This window comes from Cibotium barometz, chromosome 19 (assembly GCF_041138505.1).
Source record: "Cibotium barometz isolate CiBa-2024 chromosome 19, ASM4113850v1, whole genome shotgun sequence".
Lineage (NCBI taxonomy): Eukaryota > Viridiplantae > Streptophyta > Polypodiopsida > Cyatheales > Cibotiaceae > Cibotium > Cibotium barometz.
Window position 1 is genome coordinate 17,776,332 of NC_141064.1, and position 14,452 is coordinate 17,790,783.

At 39.3% G+C, this 14,452-nt stretch overlaps 1 protein-coding gene and 1 long non-coding RNA gene across 2 annotated transcripts in view; both read left to right on the forward strand.

Moving 5' to 3' along the window:
• LOC147628287 (C-terminal binding protein AN-like) overlaps positions 1 to 9,331 on the forward strand; it is a 32,252-nt gene extending 22,921 nt beyond the window's left edge. The window contains exons 4-7 of the mRNA XM_086813365.1: positions 7,017 to 7,832; positions 7,989 to 8,036; positions 8,243 to 8,359; positions 9,062 to 9,331. Of these exons, the coding sequence (XP_086669491.1) occupies positions 7,017 to 7,832; positions 7,989 to 8,036; positions 8,243 to 8,359; positions 9,062 to 9,136 (1,056 nt within the window). The 3' untranslated portion in view covers positions 9,137 to 9,331. The remainder of the gene's footprint in view (positions 1 to 7,016; positions 7,833 to 7,988; positions 8,037 to 8,242; positions 8,360 to 9,061) is intronic.
• A 138-nt stretch (positions 9,332 to 9,469) lies between these two features.
• Positions 9,470 to 10,073, forward strand: LOC147628288 (uncharacterized). Its single transcript, XR_015268043.1, has 2 exons — positions 9,470 to 9,685; positions 9,820 to 10,073. It is a non-coding gene; the product is annotated as an uncharacterized LOC147628288 (long non-coding RNA).
• Positions 10,074 to 14,452: the final 4,379 nt, after the last annotated feature.

A 14,452-nucleotide genomic window follows, 5' to 3' on the forward strand; every position in this document is an offset into this window, starting at 1 on the left:
CCAAAATAAAAAAAATCAGCTAATTAACCCCTCTGCACATGCCCAAATTTGGGGTTTTTTTGTCCAAATTGACCAAATCGACCCTAATTTTTTTGCCCAAATTAGTATGTGTGTAACCATCTATATGCGTTTGTATAGCTGTGTGCCATGTGTCATGTCCCAATATGTGAGTGTAGATGATGTTTGCAACCTATAAAAGCATGTACTTGGTGTACTTCACAATTTATCTAATCAATTCACATTGAGTCGTGCAATCCTCTCTCTCAAGATTGAGTTTCTCTCTCCAACTCTCTTTCTCTCTCTGCATGACCACTATCTATGGAGCTCTTTGATCCTCCATAGCTCTTGCTTCTCTCACCCACTTGTGGCTTGATCACCAACATTTCTTTCATTAGATAGTTTGAGATTTCGTTTTGCAAGGAGAATCTTTCAGAGAAGTCTATGCTCTGACATGTGGGTATATGCATCTCAAGGACATTGCTAGTGATGGATGGCTAAGCTTCTTGATTGCATGGCTGCCTTGACTTGGGAGAAGTTCAAAATTCAGTTTTATGATCAGTTTCTACCTCTGAATTTCGAGAAGGATGTTTGCAAAGAGTGGGATTGGCTAACTCAGGATGAGGAAGAATTTGTCTCTTCTTATGTGTTGAAGTTTTGGAAGGTTCTCCTCAAGGTAACTCCTTTTATGCATATTTGCGAATGAGAAGCTTTTTGAGTTAGGCTTGTAGAGAATCATTCAGAAAAGCTTGGTGGTGTACCCAAACCGGACTTTACAAGAGTTGATTTACTTGGTCATTGTTTCCTAGGAGGCGCATGTAAAGGGAGCACCGAAGAAGCAAGAATTCAGCTCACACAAGGGAAAATTCAGGGGTGGTTTTGAGTAGAAAAAGGGGACACATCTAAAAGTGTGCCCAAAGAGGTCAAGGATACAAAGGATGGCTTAGTGAAGAAGCCGGGGGGTAGACAGTGTGTTTCGAAGATGTCAAAACAGCAGTATTAGGAGTACAGATAGGAGAGTTACTTGAGCCCATCATAATTCGCGGGGATGGAGCATTCTTGGAAGCCCACTAATTTAACATGTCCAAACCTAGGGAGCTATTGAAAAAGGAGCTGAGTGTGCATTGATTTATTTTCGTGCCTAGTAGTTTGATGTTCAACCAACAACACCCTTAGAAAAAAAGTTGGCACGTCTCTTCCAAAGTTCCAGGATATCATGTTGAGGGCCAACCTCCCACACAAGCTTCCACCGATTCATCCTAAGGATCATTGCATTGAATTAGTACCCAAGATAGATCCACCTAGTAAGTTCCCCTATCCCCTATCTAAGACATTGAAGGGTGAACTAGAACAATAGTTATCTCAATTACTCCGGGCTAGATTTATCGGCCCATCATCCTCGCCGCTCACCGAATCCATCATATTTGTGCAAAAGAAAGACAAGACCACACGTTTATGTGTGGACTACAGGGCACTTAATAAGCTCACCATCAAAAATAAGTTTCCAATGTCCAAAATTGAGTATATTCTGGTGCGTCTAAATGGTGCTAAGTAATTTTAAAAAATAGACCTCAAAAGTGGCTATCATCAGTTTTGGATATTTACAGCCGACATTCCAAAGATGTCTTTCCAGACTGAACGTGGCCATGATGAGTTTGTGGTAATGCCGTTTGGTCTCACCAATGCACCAACACAATAAAATGATGTCTCGAGTATTCCTTCGAGCTCATTGAAAAGTGTGTGTTTATCTTCTTGGATGATATACTAATCTTTTCTGCCACTACAGAGAGCAGCATGAGCGAGATGTGGAGGTGGTCTTGTAACTTTTGCGAGACAATGAGTTCTACATTAATGAGAAAAGAATGCATTTGACCTCTTAGAGTTTCATTATCTAGGATATGTGATCAACGCGTCTGGTATTCGCCTTGACATCGAATAGGTACATGCTATACTGGATTGGGATATACTTAAGACTACTAAAGCGATCAGATCATTGGCGAGTCTTTGCCACGCCTAGAGCACCCATATGGACGAATTTTCCGACTTTGCATTACCTCGTACAAATCTGCACAAGGGCATGAAGACGCCTTTGTCAAAAAGTGTCTGTCACGGACAAGGCTCCCAAGGCCTTCCATGCATTGAAGAAAGTGGCCTTTGCAGCAGGAAGAAAGTTTCAGTAATATCAAGGCTTTCTTTCTAGTTAGGACACGCCATCACTAGTCAATGCATGAGGGTGAATTTTGCCTTGGAAGCACAAAATCTGGGGTGTCCAGGCAAGGGCATGGAACTTGGAAGAAAACATTTTGTTTCATCATCTTTGTCCTCCCACGAGCCTTATTCATCTAAAGCTAGCCTAGGAAAAGCGCTCATATGAATGTTGGAAAGGGAGGAAAGATGGCCATGAGAGAACAATGAGTTGGAAGGTGCAAAGGGATTGCTAGTTAGGCAAGGGGGTGTACCAATCTTGAGTGAAAAACAATGTCCATAGGAGGAGGGGCGGGAGACAAAAAGGAGCAGAACCAGCTCAGCCAGTCAAGTCCAGCTTGTTGGCAACAGAATCACGAGCAGTAGCAGACATCAGTAAGCATACAAAAGTCATACTCCCTTTGCCCTTTCTAAGAGTGTTACTTGTAGAAGCTTTTGGGACCTTTTTACTTGATTAGCAGAGAACAATCACAAAGTAAAATTATGCAAGAGAGATATGGAATGGAGAGAGAGAGAGAGAGAGAGAATTGTACAAATGATTGGGTCCCAATAGCCCCCCAAATTCCCCCCACTTGTAGTACAGTGGGTCATCTAGGGGTACAACAAACCTATGATTTAGTAAAACGGGCGTTTTATTGGCCTAAGATGAAGGCGTACGTTTAGCTAGTTTTTTAGAAATTGGAGACTATGCTGAGTACGAGTTCCTTTGATCATTCTCAATTTGGGCAAACTAGTTAAATGTTTGAGGAGGGAAAGAATGTTATGTACTTGGACACTAATCTATGGATTAGGGATCTAATCCAACAGAGTTAAGGGGCCCTAGGATTAGGGATTATCAGGTTGATACTTGGCTAGGGTTCCTAGATTGATAAAACAAGCGTAATGACACTATATAAATGAGAGCTTGGGTTATTGTGAGATATAGTCGTGTGGATGCACCACCGAAGGTCTGGCTTGGACCAAGAGAGCAGACATGCTCATGCCACGCACATGGTGAGTACGTAGGTTGGTGTGTCAAAGGCCTACGGGTAGGCTTTGGTGGTATGTTACAACTTATGCCGGAGTTAGACACGGGTCTATGAGATTGTGTAGGAAGCCCTAGCCAAGTATCAACTTGCTAATCCCTAATCCCATGGCTCCCTAAGCGCGTTGGATTAGGTCCCTAATTCGTAGATTAGTGTCCAGGTATATAACATCAAGGCAAGGACGCATAATATACCCCAATTAACTTTGGTGCAATGAAGAGAACCCAATTAAGGGTTTGGTGGTGCAAGGGCGCACAATATATCCCAATTAACCCAAGTGCACTGAAGAGAACCCAAATATCTAATTTCTCCTATAGTGGTTGCGTACTTTATGTACAACGTGGTACGATATGATATGCAAACGAGTACGTAAAGTACGCATTGAGATAAGTACTTTAAGTACGTTCACTTTTTTAAAATATTATATATATATATTATAACCTTTTATAATCTAGCAACAATGGTACACAAAATTGTGCAAAAAACAATTATAATTCAAACATCCATGCTCTATAAATGTCAAATGAGTTGCGAGCATACAACATGAAGTCTTGTTGAATCTGAAATCCTAGTACAAACGCCAATAGCCATATGGTTGGCACAAAATAATATGACATTATACATGTTTGATCATAAATCATGAAAGTACAAGGCTAGCCGGCTAGTAGCTACAAGATGAATATGTGACTAGTCAGTGGTTACTACTGAAATAAATACCAATATGCTAACTACTAACTAGAAAGAGCGACCAGTCACCACAAGGCCAGTTGCTAATAAATCAAGTCTCATGAGCCACCACTCACTCATAGCTTGAAGATGAAGATGAATCAAAATTATAATAGCGGCTCCCGCTCTACTACATCACTTGGTACATTAGAACCCGATATCTCCTCAACAATGGTAGAGGGTCGAGGTCTCTCCTCTGGAAGAGTTTGCATTTGGTGCTTTGGATCGCCATACCAGTCGCTCTGTAGCTCTCCCTCTCGAGTGTGCACCACGAGTATACACCTTGGTGCCTTAGAGGCGGAAGGACAACTCTCGAGGTGAAGAAGTGAGGAAGTGGTTGTGAGAGCTCGAGTGACTCGTCTATCAATTCTCTGCGAAGCTATCTGTATATCTCCTCCTGCTCATCACGTACTATGTCGCCCTTCTTGGCATGCTGTTGTTTGCGATGCTCGAGCTCCTCAACATCAACCTACATACCATGTATTCACTAGTAGCTATTAATGACTAGTCACTTTAAACTTTTTATTTAAAGTACGAGTATGGAAAGCATGATATAGTACGATACATATTGAAAGTACCGAACAGATGAGTACAAGTACAGAATGCAACTATGCTTTCCCCAAACCCGAACTTGTACACTCTTGGAATCTAAGTGCTCCACCCTATTCAAGCAGCCAACGCGCACGAGTATCAGAAAAGGAAAAAAATTTGTAGGTTCCCTAGGCTTTGATAGCAACCATAAAACACTTGTGTCTATGAGGTAGGGTTTTCCAAAGAGAGCGAGAAGAGTGCAGCGGAATCACACATATAGCACACACAAGAGTCCTAAACTATTGCTTTGTATTATGTATAAGAAAGGAGTAATAGAACTAAAATTCAAGTACAAGGTGTGGCTGAGAATCAAGACATCAAATCACAATCCTGTGATCCATTGTACACTCTTGGCAAGTACTTTGTCTAGAGAAACGCCTTGGGAAGTCCAATAGTGAGGAAAGTAGATGAATATGATGATTTGGCTACCCACATATACATATATGCACCAATACTCCTAGTTGGCCGATAGTATTCCACCTATATCTTGTATCTGATTGCCACATCATTAATGCCATGTCATCAATGCCACATCAACATTGCCATGTCATCATTGCCATGTGGCAAAGCCATGTGTCACTTGTGTTGTCTGATTTTGCATGTCGGCTACTGTCTGATGTCCGGTTGTGCCTTGCGTACTCGTAGGTGTGTCACAGAGTTTGCGGATCCATGAAGGGTAAAGACATTCCCCTAGTGGGTTAGTTGTATGACAACAATAATCTACCGGTCATAATTGATGCGCCATTTATATACGTTGGTTAGAGAGGATAGAGGAGAAAAGAAAAGCCCAAGCAAACCATGTCAATTATGCACTCATCAATTGTAGAGATGATGAAGGTACATGAGCACACAAGTCTTCTTGAGGCTAAGCAGATGCTTATTGGATGGGGGTCATGTAGTTGCAGTCTTTGTTAAAGTTTAGCTTAATGTTTGGTTTTGGCTCTTTAAGTGCTTTAGGTCTAGAGTTTACAGTTCTCTGTTTTGCTATTTTATGTTGTTGTTTAGTATCTCAGCTCAAAAGGTTTAAGTTCTTATTAAGAAGAAGTGTGTGTATGCTTTTGTGTGTGTGTTTTGTTTTTTGTCTTTTTGTTTTTTTGTTTTGTTTTTTGTTTTTTTGTTAACGTCTTAATTAAAAGTCTTCGTTTGATATTATCTTTTGATTTTTGTTAGTTTATTTATTTTTGATCTTTCAAATGCTTTGTTTTTGTCTTTGTCCTTCTTCACTATTATTTCTTTCTCAAATCTCTCAATTCGTAAGTTCGGATTTTTCTGACCTTATGAAGGTATATGACTTGAAGCCAATTAGACACACATGGTAGAGATGATGAAGTCTTGCGAAGTGCAAGCAGATGCTAATTGTGTAGGAGCCATGTATGACCCCATGATGGAGAAGTGTACTTGACCTTGTGGAGTGTTCTAAAAAACGAAGGTCATTGGTGCTAAGTACCCATTTCAAAGCCAAGTATAGATGTGATGTCTCATTGGAAAAGTACAAAACTTGACTAGTGGCAAAAGTTTTTGATGAGCTCGATGGATTTGAATTCCAAAAGACATTCGCTCCCATAGCCGAATTGACCACAATGCAGTGATGCACACATTCTTGGTCTTAGCTGCACTGGGGAGGTGGCCAATCATGCACATGGATGTAAAGTCAGCTTTTCAAAATAGACATCCTAGGGAGGATGTTCAGCCACCAAGGTTTGTGTTTCTTGGTTCAGAATGTAATTCAGTTATGTTCTCTTTATTTTTCTCATTTACAATTTGTGCCTAGTCTTGCTGTGTGATTCGTGAAGATCTTACTATTTGTGTTAATGCACCAGTCGTAATTTCTTGCATTGTTTTCTCCTCTTCCTTCGTCCTAAATTCTCCACCTCTACTCCAATTTCTGAATCAATACTAGAGTGAAGAATTGTATACATTTAATAGTTTTGAAAACATTCCTTTATCCAAACCACTCAAGTTTTTCCTCTAAGTAACAAAGCGTTACAAATTTACACTCAAAATACCTCAGAATTTTTTTTGTTTTGACTATGACATTTGCCTAGATAACAAAGTCCTCAAATCAACTTGGATTGGTATTGGGATGAGTTGAATTTTAAATTAACAAGCCTTTGACAAAAACAGGCTTGATGTTTTGTAATAGAACTACCTTGTGCTTGAATGGGTTTAAAGTTGACAAGCTTTTGACAGCATCTGGGCCTGCTATTATCTGATTCATACAAGTGCTCCCTGCTAATGCTGTTGTATGACTGAGGGCGTATTTGCAACAACCCTGTCTGCAATAGGTCGGTGTGGTGTTAGTGTGACTTGCAAGCAATATTTTTCAAGGATTATGTTTTAAATGAGACTTTTGCTACCTTCTAGCCAGAAAATCATAATGCATCAAACTGTTTCTTGCATCCAAAATGTTAGTCATTGAAGAAGAGTCCATTTACAATCGGGCAATTAAAGGGTAACTATCCTCTTATGCAGGTCAGAGAGATGCCAAATGTCTTGATTTTGCCTCGAAGTTCTGACTATAGTGAGGAAGTTTGGATGGAAATTCGAGCAAAAGCTGTCACAATTTTGCGTTCGTTTCTACTGGATGGAGTGGTTCCTAGCAGTGCTGTGTCTGATGAAGAGGATGATGATAGAGATTATGGCTGGCAAGACGAAAGGCAAGATAGGCAAGAGAAGGACACACTTTTGTGGTCCAGTGATGGGAAGCCTTTGTTGGGGGATACTCAATCAGGACAGGAGCTTCGCCACAAGCAAATGTATTTTAACACCCCAGATCCTCGCCTTCAGGATGGTGGAGTTTCTCAATCCCTTAGTCAGCGCGATAGTAGGAGTCATGGTAAGGGTGCTGGGAAAAAGGCGAAGAAGCGACCCGGTCGCAGGAAGTCCCAACGAAGTGCAGATTCTTTAGCAACAGAAAGAGAGACTAACTGGGTTGCGCTGCAACGTGATGATCGTGGTGCAAGTATTAGTGGAAGGGATCAGGTGCTCAGCTCCAGCTCCCGGTTTGCTTCACCAGAGGATTCAAAGTCAAAAAGAGAAGGAGAGTACCCTTTTACTGAAGAAGTCATGTCTGAAAGACGGAGCTCATTAGGTTTCAACAATGGGATATTTGGGCAAGCAATCGACCTACTCAAAGAGGGTTATGTTGTTGCATTACGAGCAGAAGATGGGTCGGGTTTCCATGTGGCAAGGCAGCGGGGTCCAGGCCGTGGATGGTGTCTGGACACAATGTCGAATGTTACAATTCGTGATCCAGCAGCTCAGTTCCTTGTGGTCTTACGAAACCGGGTAACAACTTTATTCCTTCCGGTGTTTTTACTGCATGAAGCATAAAAAACCAGTTGAAAATCTAGTCAGCATTATGTTAGATCGCCCTAAAAGTTTGAATTTTAAGCTTCTCTTTGGATGACATCAAGTAAATGTGCTTGGTTCTAACTTCTGTAGGATAGGATTGGTTTGCGGTCTCTGGCGGCTGGGGGAAAACTCTTACAAGTAAGGTTTATTAACCTGTTTTTTTAAAAATAAAAGTTCCTTGAAGACTAATGGGTACTTTCATTCATGGTATTTGAATTATCTCATACACCATCAATTGTGACATGGTAACCTCCTCTTCTATGATTGTGGTTTTGGCATGGTTTTTTCTTCTTTTCGTGTTGCCAATTTGAACTTTTAGAGAACTTCTCCCCTCTCCTTTTCAGGCCAACAAAAAGCTGGAGCTTGTGTTTGTTAATCATACGTTTGATGTATGGGAGAGCTGGATGCTAGAAGGTAGAGTCTTAGAGGAATGCAGACTAACCAATGGCAAGTTTCGCATGGTAAGTCTTCATTACTGTGTCTTGTGCAGGACAAGAATTTCTCAGTTTTTGTCAACAAAGGATTACTGGGATTGACCTTTTCCAATGTTTCTTTTTAATGTAAACTGAGTTATTTTTGATCAATGTCATGATGCTTTCATCCAGTGATCCGGCACAGATTTTGCGTATGAGATCTTTGCCTATTATACCTGTGGCAAGAAACGTAGCTGTAATGTGATGCAACAAGGAAGATGCTAGATATCACCTATGTCAAGAAAAGGAGGGGTCTAATGACCTTCACCTCCCATCCAGAGGGTGGCGATAATGACCTTGCTCTCACGTGGCTTTTGTTATGTTACTTGGAAAACCAAAGCAGTACGCTGTGTAGTAGAAGATGCTAGAGGATCCTTAAGGTCCTGTTGTATCAAGTGAATTATTGATCTGGCTAAGCACATGTCCAATGAAACGTTTTGAACCACTGGTGAGCTCTGTCCAGGTTCACCCGTGCTGTTATAGCTGCACACTTACTCCTTGTCAAAGCAACTTGATCGCCAAACAGATAAATCTTACCTGCCCTTGTGGAAGCTCTGGATGCTAGACGTGGCCTTGCTAGTCTTGTGAGGCAGGGAGAGATACATTGTTACTTTCACTGATAGCATCTAAAACTGAATGTGACTATTGTTTGCAAAGCTAGCGATTAATTGATCTTCCTTCTTCCTGCAGGTTTCCTTGGATATTGCTGTGGAGATTTTGGCAGTGTTAGGAGAAGATGATGGTGTAGCACGATGGCTGAGCTAGATTTTAGTGATGGAGTGGTGACGATTAGATGTATTTTCATTCAGTCTTTATTTGTAATTTCACTCCTTTACTGCTGTATAGTAAAAGCTGTTAAATTAGGTCAGTCAACAAGCTTTATGTGCCTGAAGTTGAAGAGTAATTTTAATCCTTCAATAGAAAATAAGATAACAAGTCTTCCTCTTTGTTATCATGAAACTTACGCTCATCGGTTGGCTTGTGGAGCACATTTTTACCTCCTCCATTACTACAGGCTAAGTTCTTTGCATATGTTGCATAGACCTTTTGTCTTTTGCACGCGTTGACCATTATTTCTGTGTATGTTGGAGCCCTTATGTTTCTTAACACTAGTTTGGTACTAGGACATTTTAAAGTGTACGAGGATGTTTGTGTGTGGTGAAGCTTGCAATTGATGGATGGCTTGGTGCACACGGCAGGAGTTCTTTTTCTTGGCTTAACATGTCGTGAGGTTTGCGTTCCTATCAGTTTTTGTGGGTGTCTCTTGGGTGCAAACTCTCTACCCTGGAGATTGGCAAACCATGAGCGTTGAAGGTGTGCAATCTATTGTGAAATGTTAGCAACCTTTTGTTCTTCAAACAAGGAGAATAGAGATTGATTGGTAGTAATCAAGAAGAAATAAGCAGTGATTGGTAGTAATCAAGAAGAAAATGGCACGTCAATTGCAGGCTACTTGGTTGCAGCAAAGAGGATGCTTCCAAAGAAAGGCAAATGTCACGTTTTGGTAGAAGGCAATGCTATTGATGGTACATTTGTTCGTATCAATTTGAAAAACATGGTGAAGAGGATGCGAGCAGATGCCAAGAATGGCACTCTAAAGGCCAAGGAGAAATCCAATCATGTTGTAGAAATGGAGCTATTTGTTGCCATTGAAGAAGTGTGCAGTGAAACAACTAATGTTGTAGTATATGATGATTCTTGAATCATCAACATTGGGTTGTGTAGGCACATGACTAGTCACAAGGATTGGTATATCTCCCTGACATTATCGTGGCAGTGGAACAATGAAGTGTCCAATCAAAGGTTTATCTACTATTTCACTTATGTTTAAAGAAGCCGGTACAAAAAGCCTTTCAAATGTTCTTTTGGTTCTAGATATGAAGAGACATCTCCTTTCAGCGGTACAAAAAGCCTTTCAAATGTTCTTTTGGTTCTAGATATGAAGAGACATCTCCTTTCAGCGGTACAAAAAGCCTTTCAAATGTTCTTTTGGTTCTAGATATGAAGAGACACATTCACTTGGACAAGAATTGTGCACTCATTCTTGATGGAGATGATAAGGTCATTGCAAAGGGTATTCAAAGGAACAACTTATATTAGCTTTCAACATGTGCAATCCAATCTAATTTGGCTTGCATCTAACTTTGGCAATGAGAGGTATGGGCATCTCAGTATGCAAACTCTTTCAAAGACGTAAAAAGATAAACTAGATGAGCATTTGCCACCAATTTTTGATAGTCTAGATGTTGTATGTGAAGCTTGCATGTGATGGGGGTAAGTAGCACCTAGAAATCCTTTCCTCAAGAGGTCAATTTTAGGGCCAAGGTTCCTCTTCAACTCATACACATTGATCTTTATGGAAAGAGGTCAATTTTAGGGCCAAGGTTCCTCTTCAACTCATACACACTGATCTTTATGGAAAGATCGATACAATTGCAATTGGAGGTTCTTCCTACTTTACATTGATAGATGCTTATAGTTAGGAAGATTTGGGTGTGTTTTCTTTAGGAAAAGTCTCAGGATTTTGGAAAGTTTCAGGAATGGCTCGTACTGGTTGAAAATGGGACGAACAAAATTAAAGTAATTCAGAGCAGACCGAGGAGGAGAATCCATGTCTAATAAATTCTTTGGTTTCACAAGGACAAAGTGGTAGCTCACTACCACCCACACTTCTTGCAACAAACTCCATAGCAAAGTGATTGGAGTGCATGGGTACGAGTAGGAGAAAAATTATCAAAGATATCAAATGCGATGGGAGTTAACCATTGATTGTGTCTTACACCCTTGGAGAGATCTCCATTTCCCTTGGAGTGTGCCTCATGCACTCTTGTCTCACCATCCTTGTTGCATGACATTATAATCTACAATCTAGTTGTTTATCACATGTATGCGTATGTGCTTTGGCTATTTTACCATAGATTGGTCCTTGTCGGAGTAGTTGAACACCCTAGTAACAACCATTACTCAACTCATCGATAATAATGCTCAATCCATACACTTCCTTTCATATTGTCATAAACCAGTCCTTGCTAGAGTTGTTACTTCAACTTACCAACAATATGATCCATGCACATAAAAACAAAGATATATTATACTGTTCCTTTCAAACCATGCATATATAATATATCCACATCACGTGATAGACAGTAACACATCATTGTCATCTCAATCAACATAAATCTCCTTGCTCCATGATTGTGAACCTTAGACTAGGATGGCATGCCACCGATAAGCTTGAACACTCTTGGACCACAGTGATGATCGGAGGAGCCCTACAATGTCTCACATACACCTCAATGCAATTGTCAATAAATCGTAGGAGTTGCTTTTATCAGATGTCACCTATCGCAAAAGCACGGACACTCTAGGTATTGGTGTTAGGAGCCCTACGATGTCAGGTACCAACATGCATGCTTAGTCAATCACCATGCACTATCTTGTGCATATCACTTCGGAGTCGCTTCTTGTCCTCACACCAATCGTGCCAGGAGTATACCCATGTTTGATCGAGAGGGGTCAAGGTCTCAAACAAATGCCTTCATGTGATGCACCTCTCGAGTAACATCCACATGACAATCCATAAACCTGTGTGGTACCTTCACAGGTTACACACAAAAACATATGCACCACATGAATACACTATTTCAAACAAATAAAGAGTATTTATAAACCTGTGTGGTACCTTCACAGGTTACACACAAAAACATATGCACCACATGAATACAATATTTCAAACAAATGAAGAGTATTGCAACCAAAGCATATCATAATCTTATTCCAAAGCAGAGTAAACCATCGCAAGCTTGGTGAACATCATAGCTCTCGAGTTAAAACTTCGAAATCCTCTAGTCATAGTATATCCTCACAAGGTTTTCTCAAGAATCTTTCCTTCTTGGGGAATTTTCCACATGAATAAGGATGGTCATTTCTAACTCTGAGAATCTAAGCCTTATCACATATTGAGAATTCCTTAAAACTATCTCTCCTTGAGAGTGCTTTATCAACTTGTTGGAGAACGGTTCATCTTGAATCCATTATAAGAATATTTATTCATCTAGGCCCTTATTTTTCAACAAAATTCTCTCAATCTACACTTAGCTTTGGGGTTCACCCTTATAGGTCTTTGAATTAGGGGTTCACTACCTAGATGGTGGCTAGTGCTTTCGAGAAGTACCAGGCTCTCCATGACAAGTTTCGAAAGATTTTTCAAATAATAATTTATTCATATGCTTAATTTGATTTTCAAGAGGCTAATTCACTCTCTTTCTCATTTTCTTTCTTTGCTCTTTAGAATTCTACTTGAAGGATTCTTCTCTTTCTATAATTATACTCATTAAATTTTAAAATGATCCCTAATCGTTTCAGTAAACAACTTGATTGAACTAATTTCTTCTTTATTCATAAAACCATTTTCTCTCCCTAAAACCTTAATTCTTCTTTTATCTCTCTAGGATTAGGGCTTCTTCTAAAAATGAAACTTATTCAAGAAACTAGTTTCTCACTTGACTAATAAACCTTTAACCAAGGTTCTCGTGCAAGGGAACCAATTGTACACTTTTACCAAGGTTTCTTTGCAAGGGAACCAATTGTACACTTTTATGTGCACATTTGTGTGCATCCATAGGGCATACACACTTAAAGTGCAAATTTAGTGAATACATCCTTAATTAATACCTTAAAATGAAGGCTCCTAAATCTATTGTACCCTATTTTTACCCTCATAATTCTAGAGGAACAAGTCCTCTATTTATTGAGCTTTTACCCTTGACCATGTTTTTTTAACCTAAGGTCTAATTAAATAGTTAATCCTAAGGTCACTTCTCAGAATCAAATAATATTTCATTTTTGAAAGAAAACCAAAGAATATTCCCTCTCTAAACGAATTAAATTAATCCCTTATTCAAGGCCTATCCTAGGCTTTAAAATCTACAAGGTTTTCATTTTATTAAATTAATAAAAATTGGGCACATAGGCATGTGAAAAAACTTAGAATTTGATAAATTACTATGGTTCTTGCATATTTATTTATATAAAAATCTATAATATAATTTAATTCGAATTAGACCAAATAAAAGTAAGAAAATGCCAATTTTGGATGATAATTAAGAACTATAGCTCTTAAGGCTTAAATGTGACTTTAGGTAGATGCAAAATTTGATGAAAAGGACTTGTGCAATATCGTGGAAGTCTATGTACCTTCGACGCCCATGATTTTTTTGCTTATCCCTAGGTACATACAATACTCCAATTGATAAGATTTTGGTGCTTTGGAAGAGGTTTAACGACAAGGAAGGGGGTTGTACTAATCAAGATGATGTACTTGGCACAGAAAGAAAAAGAAAGTACTCACAAGAATCAAGGTTTAAATAGCTAGTAAGGGGGTTGTACTAATCAAGATGATGTACTTGGCACAGAAAGTTTAAAAAAAAAACTCACAAGCATGAAGGTTTAAACAGTTAGAAAGGGGACTATGCTAATCAAGATGATGTCCTTGGCACAGAAAGCAAAAAAAAAGCACTCACAAGTATCAAGGAAAAAATCATGATCTCTTTAGGAAGGCGCCCGAGGGGGGGGGGTTTATACAAGGTGAACCTCCACATACTATTAGTTCATTATAGTTGATGGCAAGCCATAGCTACCATGCAACTCATGCACATAATAGAAATTGGGGGCTAAACTAAACATTAGTCTAACATGCATTCACTTTATCTAAAGTGAACTAATAGAAGGTATACTACTTTAGTTTTACACAAACCATTTGCCAACTAATACTATGGGTAGATAAACCATTTGCTAACTAATACTATGGGTAGATAAACCACCACCTACCAACCAAATCCACCTTGGCTTTTCCCAAACCATGGTTTTCTAGACCTTAGAAAATCCACCCTTAGTCCACGTAAATTGATTAATGTGTACACATATATGGGTATGCATATTAATTTGATTGAACTCTTGCAATTAAATGTACTAATATTTTAATTAATCTCTAGTAATTGATTAAATTATTTATTTATTTAAATTAATATTTATCATTTTACCCTTTTGATCTAATTAAATTTGCAAGGTGTGCGCACTAAT